Source organism: Oncorhynchus mykiss, chromosome 25, assembly GCF_057628025.1.
Source record: "Oncorhynchus mykiss isolate SJ-2025 chromosome 25, ASM5762802v1, whole genome shotgun sequence".
NCBI classification, from domain to species: Eukaryota; Metazoa; Chordata; class Actinopteri; order Salmoniformes; family Salmonidae; genus Oncorhynchus; species Oncorhynchus mykiss.
The window spans coordinates 88,017,501-88,032,582 of NC_143046.1; the positions used below are offsets into that span (position 1 = coordinate 88,017,501).

General features: G+C 48.4%; 2 protein-coding genes and 1 long non-coding RNA gene across 7 annotated transcripts in view; 1 reads left to right on the plus strand and 2 right to left on the minus strand.

Annotated features, from left to right (window-relative positions):
- The window catches only part of LOC110505958 (atlastin-1), an 18,401-nt gene extending 17,901 nt beyond the window's left edge, over window positions 1-500 (minus strand). Inside the window, exon 1 of the mRNA XM_036962939.2 lies at window positions 185-500. Coding sequence (XP_036818834.1) covers window positions 185-218 — 34 coding nt within the window. The 5' untranslated portion in view covers window positions 219-500. The remainder of the gene's footprint in view (window positions 1-184) is intronic.
- LOC110504274 (mitogen-activated protein kinase kinase kinase kinase 5) overlaps window positions 441-15,082 on the plus strand; it is a 118,260-nt gene continuing 103,618 nt past the window's right edge. Inside the window, exons 1-3 of one of the 5 annotated variants that reach the window (XM_090221370.1) lie at window positions 441-591; window positions 1,283-1,583; window positions 14,235-14,292. In XM_090221370.1, the coding sequence (XP_090077496.1) occupies window positions 1,476-1,583; window positions 14,235-14,292 (166 nt within the window). In that variant the 5' untranslated portion in view covers window positions 441-591; window positions 1,283-1,475. Of the gene's footprint in view, window positions 592-651; window positions 1,021-1,282; window positions 1,584-14,234; window positions 14,293-15,082 lie in introns of those variants that run through there. The other 4 variants (XM_090221369.1, XM_090221373.1, XM_090221372.1 and 1 more) reach the window with 4 other exon arrangements.
- The window catches only part of LOC149972159 (uncharacterized), a 134,167-nt gene continuing 121,527 nt past the window's right edge, over window positions 2,443-15,082 (minus strand). Inside the window, exon 3 of the long non-coding RNA XR_016492072.1 lies at window positions 2,443-2,514. This is a non-coding gene — a long non-coding RNA (uncharacterized LOC149972159). The remainder of the gene's footprint in view (window positions 2,515-15,082) is intronic.

Below are 15,082 nucleotides of genomic sequence, written 5' to 3' on the forward strand. Positions count from 1 at the left end.
AATGACAACGCCTGCCCCATCATTATTCATGCACAAACATCTGATCAGCTGCATTGCTGAGACTCTCCCATAGCCTGGGCTACATTAAATAGGCTAAATAGCGCACCTCTTTTTTTCCCCTTTTTTTTAATGTGCGTCTACAAGAAGACACATTTAGTCATCTTCATAATGATTAACCACTCACCCCAGCTGTCTCTGTCTTTACGGTTTCTCGCCATGTCTTTCTGTTTTGACTGTTCGTGAGAACCTACGCGGCTGTCATGTAGACACGGGAACTAACAAACCGACACCGTGGAGGATGCTCATCGAAGAGAGGACGCTGAAGCCGACGGGGAGTTGGGTGTGCAGTATTTCTATAAATTGCAAGGAGGGGTGGGGGTGCTGTTTCGATGTTTTTCGTTGTGTTGTTTTTTTCTGCACGTTTTGCGGTTACAGTTGCCTGCTTGTTTACATCGTTAGGTGGCGGTAGTTGCACATCATTGAACAGACAAGAGATCAATTCCGTCTCGATCATTTAAAAAACAACAATGCTTTCAATAGCATTTTAATCGATTCAATTATGTTAGTTGTTATTGTTTCCTTGTGAAATCGGTAGGTACACCTTTTACAGTTGAATGCATGGGTGACATAAAGTCAGTTTTTTCACTAGTTAGTTAGTAGCATGTCGTGTTGTCAACAGGAGGGACATGAGGACCGCAGCTCGGGTCTTTTTCCAGCTCAACGCGGTGCTTGTCGTTGTCAGAGAGAGATCTGGCCAGCAGAAGAAGTGTTTACACTTTCTCTGAATAGGAACATTGAATTTATATTTTGGAAGAAAGGGATTTTACACCGTAATATTGCCAAATTTAACATACGCCTTCTTTCGTATGTGTCATTTATTTATAATGGGAATAAATGGTAAATTCGCCAATCTAACTCCTGTTTTGGATTTTGACTTTCGCTTAGCAAGCTAACCACTTAGCTACTGTAACGTTAGCTTTGGATAACTACCAAAACCTAGTTAAATTATCTAGCTACAGTGTACGTAGTTAACTTAACTTACTCTCTAACGTTACAGAGGGTTAATCATTGTATTTATATTGGTAAAAGTCAATAATCAATCCATAGTTTCTGCTAACTTTTCCGCAGCTAACTGGTTAGTTTGCCTCAAACTAACGTTTATCCGGACAGACATCAACTATTGTTGCCTTCTTAAATGACTTCTGAAATCACGTTTGTTTTGTAGTTACCTATTAGCTAGAGGTTTATTAACTATTATTTTCTACTCTTGTCTCAACGGCAGGAAATGGACCAGAAAGAAGCCAGACTTGGAAGCAACACTTCTGCAGCTTTAGAGAATAAAACAAATGATCACCTCTTGAAGTAACGTTAATAACTCCTCACCGAATGATATACCGACGTGTATTTGCACAAGCCAACGCGTTTAAATGTAAAGTAGCTAGGTGTTAACTTTTCCAGCCAGTTAGACAGCTGTCATGGATATCTGTTCAAGACCGAGTGGAGAAATTCAAAGAAAAAACCCGCAGCAGGATTTCGAGCTTATTCAACGAGTTGGGAGCGGCACATATGGAGACGTATACAAGGTATTTTTTTTAGATTTATTTTTTCGATCTACCTTCAAACTGAATGTACAGCAGTAGCATATTTATGAATTTTTAGATCCGTGTCTTACCAAAAACAAGCTCCACACCTGTTGGAAGACACGAGATCCCTAATACCATATCTATGTCCTATTGAAACCTGGCCAGAGGACTCATATTAAGTTGTAAAGATTGTATTGGTCTCCCCCAGGCCCATAGTTAAATTCTCTCTCTCAATGTGTTTTGCTTTTATGGCCAAGATATGAGTAAAGTTATGCATAGTTGTATGTATGCTCTAGTGTCTACTAATTCAATGGGCAGAACCTTTGTTGTTGTCAGTTTGCCAATAGTAGTTTGTGTTACAGGGGCATTTGCATTTTAGAATGGAGTTGAATGGGAACCACAGGGAATGCTTATCTTCAAATCAAATTTATTTATATAGCCCTTCTTACATCAGCTGATATCTCAAAGTGCTGTACAGAAACCCAGCCTAAAACCCCAAACAGCAAGCAATGCAGGTGTAGAAGCACGGTGGCTAGGAACAACTCCCTAGAAAGGCCAAAACCTAGGAAGAAACCTAGAGAGGAACCAGGCTATGAGGGGTGGCCAGTCCTCTTCTGGCTGTGCCGGGTGGAGATTATAACAGAACATGGCCAAGATGTTCAAATGTTCATAAATGACCAGCATGGTCAAATAATAATAATCACAGTAGTTGTTGAGGGTGCAGCAAGTCAGCACCTCTACCGCTCCTGCTGTCTCTAGAGAGTTGAAAACAGCAGGTCTGGGACAGGTAGCATGTCCGGTGAACAGGTCAGGGTTCCATAGCCACAGGCAGAACAGTTGAAATTGGAGCATCAGCACGGCCAGGTGGACTGGGGACAGCAAGGAGTCATCATGCCAGGTAGTCCTGAGGCATGGTCCTCGGGCTCAGGTCCTCCGAGAGAGAGAAAGAGAGAATTAGAGAGCGCATACTTAAATTCACACAGGACACCGGATAAGACAGGAGAAATACTCCAGATATAACAGACTCACCCTAGCCCCCCGACACAAACTACTGCAGCATAAATACTGGAGGCTGAGACAGGAAGGGGTCAGGAGACACTGTGGCCCCATCCGATGATACCCCCGGACAGGGCCAAACAGGCAGGATATAAGCCCACCCACTTTGCCAAAGCACAGCCCCCACACCACTAGAGGGATATCTTCAACCACCAACTTACCATCCTGAGACAAGGCAGAGTATAGCCCACAAAGATCTCCGCCACAGCACAACCCAAGGAGGGGCGCCAACCCAGACATGAAGATAATGTTAGTGACTCAACCCACTCAAGTGACGCACCCCTCCTAGGGATGGCATGGAAGAGCACCAGTAAGCCAGTGACTCAGCCCCTGTAATACGGTTAGAGGCAGAGAATCCCAGTGAAGAGAGGGGAACCGGCCAGGCAGAGACAGCAAGGGTGTTTTGTTGCTCCAGAGCCTTTCCGTTCACCTTCACACTCCTGGGCCAGACTACACTCAATCATATGACCCACTGAAGAGATGAGTCTTCAGTAAACTCTTAAAGGTTGAGACTGAGTTTGCGTCTCTCACATGGGTAGGCAGACCATTCCATAAAAATGGAGCTCTACAGGAGAAAGCCCTGCCTCCAGCTTTTTGCTTAGAAATTCTAGGGACAATTAGGAGGCCTGCGTCTTGTGACCGTAGCGTACGTTTAGGTATGTGCGGCAGGACCAAATCGGAAAGATGGGTAGGAGCAAGCCCATGTAATGCTTTGTAGGTTAGCAGTAAAACCTTGAAATCAGCCCTTACCTTAACGGGAAGCCAGTGTAGGGAGGCTAGCACTGGAGTAATATCACATTTTTTGGTTCTAGTCAGGATTCTAGCAGCCGTATTTAGCACTAACTGAAGTTTATTTAGTGCTTTATCCGGGTAGCCGGAAAGTAGAGCATTGCAGTAGTCTAACCTAGAAGTAACAAAAGCATGGATTCATTTTTCTGCATCATTTTTGGACAGAAAGTTTCTGATTTTTGCAATGTTACGCAGATGGAAAAAAGCTGTTCTTGAAACAGTCTTAATATGTTCATCAAAAGAGAGATCAGGGTCCAGAGTAACACCGAGGTCCTTCACAGTTTTATTTGAGACGACTGTACAACCATTAAGATTAATTGTCAGATTCAACAGAAGATCTCTTTGTTTCTTGGGACCTAGAACATGCATCTCTGTTTTGTCCGAGTTTAAAAGTAGAACGTTTGCAGCCATCCACTTCCTTATGTCTGAAACACAGGCTGCTAGCGAGGGCAATTTTGGGGCTTCACCATGTTTCGTTGAAATGTACAGCTGTGTGTCATCCGCATAGCAGTGAAAGTTAACATTATGTTTTCAAATGACATCCCCAAGAGGTAAAATATATAGTGAAAACAATAGTGGTCCTAAAACGGAACCTTGAGGAACACCGACATTTACAGTTGATTTGTCAGAGGACAAACCCTTCACAGAGACAAACTGATATCTTTCCGACAGGAAAACCAAGCCAGAACTTGTCCGTGTAGACCAATTTGGGTTTCCAATCTCTCCAAAAGAATGTGGTGATCGATGGTATCAAAAGCAGCACTAAGGTCTAGGAGCACGAGGACAGAAGGTTGAAGGTTTAGAGGCCAATATTATTTTATCATTGTGTTAAGGGATATAGTACTAAAACACTTGAGTGTCTCTCTTGATCCTAGGTCCTGGCAGAGTTGTGCAGACTCAGGACAACTGAGCTTTGGAGAAATACGCAGATTTAAAGAGGATTACGAAATTTTCTTTCTAATGATCATGATCTTTTCCTCAAAGAAGTTCATGAATTTATTACTGCTGAAGTGAAAGCCATCCTCTCTTGGGGAATGCTGCTTTTTAGTTAGCTTTGCGACAGTATAAAAAATAAATTTAGGATTGTTCTTATTTTCCTCAATTAAGTTGGAAAAATAGGATGATCGAGCAGCAGTGAGGGCTCTTCGATACTGCACGGTACTGTCTTTCCAAGCTAGTCGGACGACTTCCAGTTTGGTGTGGCGCCATTTCCGTTCCAATTTTCTGGAAGCTTGCTTCAGAGCTCGGGTATTTTCTGTGTACCAGGGAGCTAGTTTCCTATGACAAATTGTTTTAGTTTTTAGGGGTGCAACTGCATCTAGGGTATTGCACAGGGTTAAATTGAGTTCCTCAGTTAGGTGGTTAACTGTTTTTTGTCCTCTGACGTCCTTGGGTTGTCAGTGGGAGTCTGGAAGGGCATCAAAGAATCTTTGGTTTGTCTGAGAATTTATAGCACGACTTTTGATGCTCCTTGGTTGGGGTCTGAGCAGATTATTTGTTGCGATTGCTAACGTAATAAAATGGTGGTCCGATAGTCCAGGATTATGAGGAAAAACATTAAGATCCATAACATTTATTCCATGGGACAAAACTAGGTCCAGAGTATGACTGTGACAGTGAGTAGGTCCAGAGACATGTTGGACAAAACCCACTGAGTCGATGATGGCTCCGAAAGCCTTTTGGAGTGGGTCTGTGGACTTTTCCATGTGAATATTAAAATCACCCAAAATTTGAATATTATCTGCTATGACTATATGGTCCGATAGGAATTCAGGGAACTCAGTGAGGAACGCTGTATATGGCCCAGGAGGCCTGTAAACAGTAGCTATAAAAAGGGATTGAGTAGGCTGCATAGATTCCATGACTAGAAGCTCAAAAGACAAAAAAACTTCATTGTTTTTTTTTTTTGTAAATTGAAATTTGCTATCGTAAATGTTAGCAACACCTCCGCCTTTGCGGGATGCACGGGGGATATGGTCACTAGTGTCACCAGGAGGTGAGGCCTCGCTTAAACACAGTAAATTCATCAGGCTCAAGCCTTAATGACATAATAAAGTATTTGAGCTGTTTAAACTCTTTGTGCAGTTTAATGTCAATGGGAAATGTATACCTCTGGCCTAGTTATCAAGCACTGTATTGTATGTGGGCCGGTAATCCTCCTCTCTCCAAGTTGACTTATGACATTTTGTAAAGGCTTTATTTAGAGTGGTGAGTCACCTACCAATCAAGGCTTTCATTTACTGAGTCAACCTCCTGCCCACCACGTTATCACTTTAGTGTCTTGGGTTCCAAATACAGGAGCTGGGGGCCAGCTTCAGCCATGTAGGATGTATAGCCTCCTTTATGGGCCAGCTTCAGTCATGTAGGATGTATAGCCTCCTTTATGGGCCAGCTTCAGTCATGTAGGATGTATAGCCTCCTTTATGGGCCAGCTTCAGCCATGTAGGATGTATATCCTCCTTTATGGGCCAGCTTCAGCCATGTAGGATGTATAGCCTCCTTTATGGGCCAGCTTCAGTCATGTAGGATGTATAGCCTCCTTTATGGGCCAGCTTCAGTCATGTAGGATGTATAGCCTCCTTTATGGGCCAGCTTCAGCCATGTAGGATGTATAGCCTCCTTTATGGGCCAGCTTCAGTCATGTAGGATGTATATCCTCCTTTATGGGCCAGCTTCAGCCATGTAGGATGTATAGCCTCCTTTATGGGCCAGCTTCAGTCATGTAGGATGTATAGCCTCCTTTATGGGCCAGCTTCAGCCATGTAGGATGTATAGCCTCCTTTATGGGCCAGCTTCAGTCATGTAGGATGTATAGCCTCCTTTATGGGCCAGCTTCAGTCATGTAGGATGTATAGCCTCCTTTATGGGCCAGCTTCAGTCATGTAGGATGTATAGCCTCCTTTATGGGCCAGCTTCAGTCATGTAGGATGTATAGCCTCCTTTATGGGCCAGCTTCAGCCATGTAGGATGTATAGCCTCCTTTATGGGCCAGCTTCAGTCATGTAGGATGTATAGCCCCCTTTATGGGCCAGCTTCAGTCATGTAGGATGTTTAGCCTCCTTTATGGGCCAGTTTCAGTCATGTAGGATGTATATCCTCCTTTATGGGCCAGCTTCAGCCATGTAGGATGTATAGCCCCCTTTATGGGCCAGCTTCAGTCATGTAGGATGTATAGCCTCCTTTATGGGCCAGCTTCAGTCATGTAGGATGTATAGCCTCCTTTATGGGCCAGCTTCAGTCATGTAGGATGTATAGCCTCCTTTATGGGCCAGCTTCAGTCATGTAGGATGTATAGCCTCCTTTATGGGCCAGCTTCAGTCATGTAGGATGTATAGCCTCCTTTATGGGCCAGCTTCAGTCATGTAGGATGTATAGCCCCCTTTATGAGCCAGCTTCAGTCATGTAGGATGTTTAGCCTCCTTTATGGGCCAGTTTCAGTCATGTAGGATGTATATCCTCCTTTATGGGCCAGCTTCAGCCATGTAGGATGTATAGCCCCCTTTATGGGCCAGCTTCAGTCATGTAGGATGTTTGATGGTTTTTCATGTATTGAAGTGGTTAGAATATTGCCAAGTTGTTCTGTACAATCATTCTATGATGGTGATAAAACAGGGTACTGGTTCATCTGTGAAGGAGGAATCCGATGAAACGGTACCCTGCTTTAACTGTTAAAGGAGTTACCTGCCTCGTAACATTGTCACTGAATAGTAACATTGTCTCTGAATAGTAACATTGTCTCTCTGAATAGTAACATTGTCTCTCTGAATAGTAACATTGTCTCTCTGAATAGTAACATTGTCTTTCTGAATAGTAACATTGTCTCTGAATAGCAACATTGTCTCTCTGAATAGTAACATTGTCTCTCTGAATAGTAACATTGTCTCTCTGAATAGTAACATTGTCTCTCTGAATAGTAACATTGTCTCTGAATAGTAACATAGTCTCTCTGAATAGTAACATTGTCTCTCTGAATAGTAACATTGTCTCTCTGAATAGTAACATTGACTCTCTGAATAGTAACATTGTCTCTCTGAATAGTAACATTGTCTCTGAATAGTAACATTGTCTCTCTGAATAGTAACATTGTCTCTCTGAATAGCAACATTGTCTCTCTGAATAGCAACATTGTCTCTGAATAGCAACATTGTCTCTCTGAATAGTAACATTGTCTCTCTGAATAGCAGACTACCTTCACATATTTGAACGCACTCGCTGTCAAAAGAAAAACGTACAACCTCGTGAAAAATGAGGAGTTATTTTAGTCCCCCCCCCCCCCCCCCCCACTGTGGACAGCATCTGTAACCCCGTAGGAACCCATGTGATAAAGCATCGCGCTGTTACAGCCTACCTCTGTCTGATGTAACGTGTGGTGAAAGTAAGATGGATTACCATTACCAGGGGAAGGGAAGAGCTTCAATATCCCCCATTTGTCCTGGCAGAGTTCTGGAACGCTCCCAAGTCCCTGTGTATGTGTGTTCACATAAAGCCTATGTGTGTTCACATAAAGCCTATGTGTGTTCACATAAAGCCTATGTGTGTTCACATAAAGCCTATGTGTGTTCACATAAAGCCTATGTGTGTTCACATAAAGCCTATGTGTGTTCACATAAAGCCTATGTGTGTTCACATAAAGCCTATGTGTGTTCACATAAAGCCTATGTGTGTTCACATAAAGTGTATGTGTGTTCACATAAAGCAACAACACATTTTGAATGACTCGGGGAATTGGATTGAATTTCACTACACTCGCAATAATATCTGCTAAATATGTGTGTGTAACCAATAAAATGTGATTTTGATTTGGAGTATAACAAAGTAGACACTTCCCTGTCTGTCTCCAAGGTCCAAGTCAGGATCACAGACAGTTGTGTTCATGTTTTGTTTATTTTTCTATATCCATTTGCTATGGATGACTAGGCTACCAATTTGATCCAGTCGAAGCAGCCCGTCTGTCGAACCCTTGCCTCACAAAGCAATCTTTGGCAGGCCACTCCCACCACAGACACAGGCGGCCGAGGCAGGCCGCTGGTGGAATGCAGTGCCCTGGTATTCTCCCAGAGAGAGCCATGAACACACAATCCCTGGGCCGAGTCCTAAATGACACTCTATTTCTGATATCTGGCAGTCCCACCCCAGACACAGTCCCAGACACAGTCTCAGACACAGTCCCAACCCAGACACAGTCCCAACCCAAACACAGTCCCAACCCAGACACAGTCCCAGACACAGTTCCACCCCAGACACAGTCCCACCCCAGACACAGTCCCACCCCAGACACAGTCCCACCCCAGACACAGTCCCAGACACAGTCCCACCCCTGACACAGTCCCAGACACAGTTCCACCCCAGACACAGTTCCACCCCAGACACAGTCCCAACCCAGACACAGTCCCAACCCAGACACAGTTCCACCCCAGACACAGTTCCACCCCAGACACAGTTCCACCCCAGACACAGTTCCACCCCAGACACAGTTCCACCCCAGACACAGACCCAACCCAGACACAGTCCCACCCCAGACACAGTCCCAGACACAGTCCCAGACACAGTCCCACCCCAGACACAGTTCCACCCCAGACACAGTCCCAGACACAGTCCCACCCCAGAAACAGTCCCAGACACAGTTCCACCCCAGACACAGTCCCACTCCAGACACGGTCCCAGACACGGTCTCACCCCAGACACGGTCACACCCCAGACACGGTCCCACCCCAGACACAGTCCCACCCCAGACACAGTCCCACCCCAGACACAGTCCCACCCCACACACAGTCCCACCCCAGACAGTCCCACCCCAGACACAGTTCCACCCCAGACACAGTCCCAGACACAGTTCCACCCCAGACACAGTTCCACCCCAGACACAGTCCCAGACACAGTCCCACCCCGGACACAGTCCCACCCCGGACACAGTCCCAGACACAGTCCCACCCCGGACACAGTCCCAGACACAGTCCCACCCCGGACACAGTCCCACCCCAGACACAGTCCCAGACACAGTTCCACCCCAGACACAGTCCCAGACACAGTTCCACCCCAGACACAGTTCCACCCCAGACACAGTCCCAGACCAGACACAGTCCCAGACCAGACACAATCCCACCCCAGACACAGTCCCACCCCAGACACAGTCCCACACACAGTCCCACACACAGTCCCACCCCAGACACAGTTCCACCCCAGACACAGTTCCACCCCAGACACAGTTCCACCCCAGACACAGTCCCAGACACAGTCCCAGACACAATCCCAGACACAGTTCCACCCCAGACACAGTCCCAGACACAGTTCCACCCCAGACACAGTCCCAGACACAGTCCCAGACACAGTTCCGTCCCAGAAACCGTGCCACCCCAGACACCGTCCCGCCCCAGACACCATCCCGCCCCAGACACCGTCCCGCCTCAGACACCGTCCCGTCCCAGACCCCGTCCCGGACACAGTTCCGTCCCGGACACAGTTCCGTCCCGGACACAGTTCCGTCCCGGACACAGTCCCACCCCCGGACACAGTCCCACCCCCGGACACAGTCCCAGACACAGTTCCACCCCAGACACAGTCCCAGACACAGTTCCACCCCAGACACAGTTCCACCCCAGACACAGTCCCAGACACAGCCCCAGACACAGTTCCACCCCAGACACAGTCCCAGACACAGTCCCACCCCAGAAACAGTCCCAGACACAGTTCCACCCCAGACACAGTCCCACTCCAGACACGGTCCCAGACACGGTCTCACCCCAGACACGGTCCCACCCCAGACACGGTCCCACCCCAGACACAGTCCCACCCCAGACACAGCCCCACCCCAGACACAGTCCCACCCCACACACAGTCCCACCCCAGACAGTCCCACCCCAGACACAGTTCCACCCCAGACACAGTCCCAGACACAGTTCCACCCCAGACACAGTTCCACCCCAGACACAGTCCCAGACACAGTCCCACCCCGGACACAGTCCCACCCCGGACACAGTCCCAGACACAGTCCCACCCCGGACACAGTCCCAGACACAGTCCCACCCCGGACACAGTCCCACCCCAGACACAGTCCCAGACACAGTTCCACCCCAGACACAGTCCCAGACACAGTTCCACCCCAGACACAGTTCCACCCCAGACACAGTCCCAGACCAGACACAGTCCCAGACCAGACACAATCCCACCCCAGACACAGTCCCACCCCAGACACAGTCCCACACACAGTCCCACACACAGTCCCACCCCAGACACAGTTCCACCCCAGACACAGTTCCACCCCAGACACAGTTCCACCCCAGACACAGTTCCACCCCAGACACAGTCCCAGACACAGTCCCAGACACAATCCCAGACACAGTTCCACCCCAGACACAGTCCCAGACACAGTTCCACCCCAGACACAGTCCCAGACACAGTCCCAGACACAGTTCCGTCCCAGAAACCGTGCCACCCCAGACACCGTCCCGCCCCAGACACCATCCCGCCCCAGACACCGTCCCGCCTCAGACACCGTCCCGTCCCAGACCCCGTCCCGGACACAGTTCCGTCCCGGACACAGTTCCGTCCCGGACACAGTTCCGTCCCGGACACAGTCCCACCCCCGGACACAGTCCCACCCCCGGACACAGTCCCAGACACAGTTCCACCCCAGACACAGTCCCAGACACAGTTCCACCCCAGACACAGTTCCACCCCAGACACAGTCCCAGACACAGCCCCAGACACAGTTCCACCCCAGACACAGTCCCAGACACAGTTCCACCCCAGACACAGTCTCAGACACAGTCCCAGACACAGTCCCAGACACAGTTCCGTCCCAGACACAGTTCCGTCCCAGACACAGTTCCGTCCCACCCCAGACACCGTCCCGTCCCGGACACCGTCCCGTCCCGGACACAGTCCCGTCCCGGACACAGTCCCGTCCCGGACACAGTCCCACCCCCGGACACAGTCCCACCCCGGACACAGTCCCAGACACAGTCCCACCCCGGACACACTCCCACCCCAGACACAGTCCCAGACACAGTTCCACCCCAGACACAGTCCCAGACACAGTCTCAGACACAGTTCCACCCCAGACACAATCCCAGACACAGTTCCACCCCAGACACAGTCCCAGACACAGTTCCACCCCAGACACAATCCCAGACACAGTTCCACCCCAGACACAGTCCCAGACACAGTTCCACCCCAGACACAGTCCCAGACACAGTTCCACCCCAGACACAGTCCCAGACACAGTTCCACCCCAGACACAGTCCCAGACACAGCCCCAGACACAGTTCCACCCCAGACACAGTCCCAGACACAGTTCCACCCCAGACACAGTCCCAGACACAGTCTCAGACACAGTCTCAGACACAGTCCCAGACACAGTCCCAGACACAGTTCCGTCCCAGACACAGTTCCGTCCCAGACACAGTTCCGTCCCACCCCAGACACCGTCCCGTCCCAGACACAGTCCCGTCCCGGACACAGTCCCACCCTCGGACACAGTCCCACCCCCGGACACAGTCCCACCCCGGACACAGTCCCAGACACAGTCCCACCCCGGACACAGTCCCACCCCAGACACAGTCCCACCCCGGACACAGTCCCACCCCAGACACAGTCCCAGACACAGTTCCACCCCAGACACAATCCCAGACACAGTTCCACCCCAGACACAGTCCCAGACACAGTTCCACCCCAGACACAGTCCCAGGCACAGTTCCACCCCAGACACAGTCCCAGACACAGTCCCAGACACAGTTCCACCCCAGACACAGTTCTAGACACAGTTCCAGACACAGTCCCAGACACAGTTCCACCCCAGACCGAAGCAGGACTGTGGCAGAGGGAAATATGATCAGGTCCTTGTCTAAACATGAGCCCAGAATGGGAGTGTTCAGTGCTGTACTGACAGCAGAAATATTTCAGATTTGAAAGATCCTCCCCATACCATGTTGTTTTGGTCTGCTGCAGTGCAGAGAAAGTTTTTACAAACGTCTAAAACCCGAGTGAGGTATCAACGAGGAAGTAAGCCCATGGAGCTTGATTTTTGATTGGTTGTTTTATAACTCAGCCCATGGAGCTTGATTTTTGATTGGTTGTTTTATAACTCAGCCCATGGAGCTTGATTTTTGATTGGTTGTTTTATAACTCAGCCCATGGAGCTTGATTTTTGATTGGTTGTTTTATAACTCAGCCCATGGAGCTTGATTTTGATTGGTTGTTTTATAACTCAGCTCTTGCCTCTCTCTTTTGAGTAACAGTTTTCTAATGTTTCATCCAGGGATGGAAATTAAGAATAGCTCGCTAGCCCGAGGCTAGTACTTTTCAGTAGAAAAATGTGTCCTTCTAGCCTGCCAGATTGTGACATTTTTGTGCTTTCTAATAGTACAGATTTTGGAGCCGGGCTGGTAACATTGTGGTCTGCTCTAGACTTTCATCGAAATTATCTCTGTCTGTTAGTTGTCCTGGGACTATAAATGGTATTTAGTAATCTGTCCATCCAGGATTTTAGTGTTTTTTTAAAATTTGTATTTATTTATTATATTTTAAACTCTTGATTTTTATTGTGGCAATTCAGACATTTTGCACGATGAATTATGATGATTTTATCAAATTTGCAAATAAATGCTCTGACGAGGGAAAGTTTGTTGCTTGATTTGAATCATTTTATGCAATTAAAAGTGTGGTGATTTGGATAAAATTGCAAGCCATCTTTTTTTTGTGAGGTGATTTAGACAGTTTATGCGGTAACATTGCAATGATTTGACTGGTTTATGCGGTAATAGTGCAGTGATTGGTCAGGTGTTTTAAACATTTGCATAATATGTGGAGTTGTTGATCTGGCTAAATATGTTGCAAATCGCAAAATCCTGGAGGGACTGAGTAATGAAGATGAAACCAACAATACTGATGATTGTCATTTGCCAACTTTAGAGAGAGATCTGTTCATTGTGTGGTAGTAAAGTGTGTGGCAGACAGGACCATGGCGCGGTGTGAGCCGATGGTAGAGCACGGTGCCCTGTAGAGCCGATGGTAGAGCACGGTGCCCTGTAGAGCCGATGGTAGAGCACGGTGCCCTGTAGAGCCGATGGTAGAGCACGGTGCCCTGTAGAGCCGATGGTAGAGCACGGTGCCCTGTAGAGCCGATGGTAGGGCACGGTGCCCTGTAGAGCCGATGGTAGGGCACGGTGCCCTGTAGAGCCGATGGTAGAGCACGGTGCCCTGTAGAGCCGATGGTAGAGCACGGTGCCCTGTAGAGCCGATGGTAGAGCACGGTGCCCTGTAGAGCACGGTGCCCTGTAGAGCCGATGGTAGGGCACGGTGCCCTGTAGAGCCGATGGTAGGGCACGGTGCCCTGTAGAGCCGATGGTAGAGCACGGTGCCCTGTAGAGCCGATGGTAGAGCACGGTGCCCTGTAGAGCCGATGGTAGAGCACGGTGCCCTGTAGAGCACGGTGCCCTGTAGAGCCGATGGTAGGGCACGGTGCCCTGTAGAGCCGATGGTAGGGCACGGTGCCCTGTAGAGCCGATGGTAGAGCACGGTGCCCTGTAGAGCCGATGGTAGAGCACGGTGCCCTGTAGCGCCGATGGTAGAGCACGGTGCCCTGTAGCGCCGATGGTAGAGCACGGTGCCCTGTAGCGCCGATGGTAGAGCACGGTGCCCTGTAGAGCCGATGGTAGAGCACGGTGCCCTGTAGAGCCGATGGTAGAGCACGGTGCCCTGTAGCGCCGATGGTAGAGCACGGTGCCCTGTAGAGCACGGTGATTGCAATACCAGGATAGTGACTGGCTCCCCAAGCAGTGTTCTAAAATGTTTTATTCTCTCTTTCAGGCTCGAAACATCCAAACGGGAGAGCTTGCTGCTGTTAAGATTATTAAACTGGAGCCAGGTGAGTTGGATCGACCTACAATTCCTCTTTCTACTTATCAATGAAACGTACTCACTCATTGACAATTTCTAACTAAAGAGGACGGTTAGCATGTAATGTTGCAACCCAGATTAAAGGGAGAACGAGGTTTTCATAAGACTGAGTGTAGGTGAGCAGCCATCTCTGTTAAAACCATTTAAACCCTGATGTGTTGGAAGTGAGTTCTGTAGCCTGTTGTAAAACTGGTCTGCAGAAGCCATGAATTTATGTCGTTTTGTAAGATGGGAGGAAAATAAATGTTTGAGGTCTCCATGGGTCTTGGACTGGCTGTTTCACTGTGATCCAGATTAGTGGGATTACCACCAGAGGACCTGTTGTGCCTCCAGGCTGCCACCCAGATAAACACCAGCTGATTAACTAACCTAATGACTCTGATGTCAAGAAGGGGAGGTCCCTGCTGGGTGGTTCCTCCAACGGTGCTCATTGGTGTGACAGGGACCATAGGAGTTGGCTAGACAGCACAAACAGATGTGGGACCAGGCAAGGTGTTTCCTCATCCTCATACTAATGTTGATGACGGGTCTCTCTCTCTTTTTAGAGTTTGTTTTTAGACTGACCTTTAATCCTAAAAGTTGAATGGAAATGAAGGATGTGTGTTGTGGGTGTTGTTTTGTGTGGTTTTCTGTTGTTGTTGTTGTTGTTGCATCTTATAACATGTTAAATACATCGTACTTCGTGGTTCAACTCCATAGTAAAAGCCAAGGGAAAACATTCCCTCCTGATTCTGATCCCTTTTTTCTCCACGATCTTT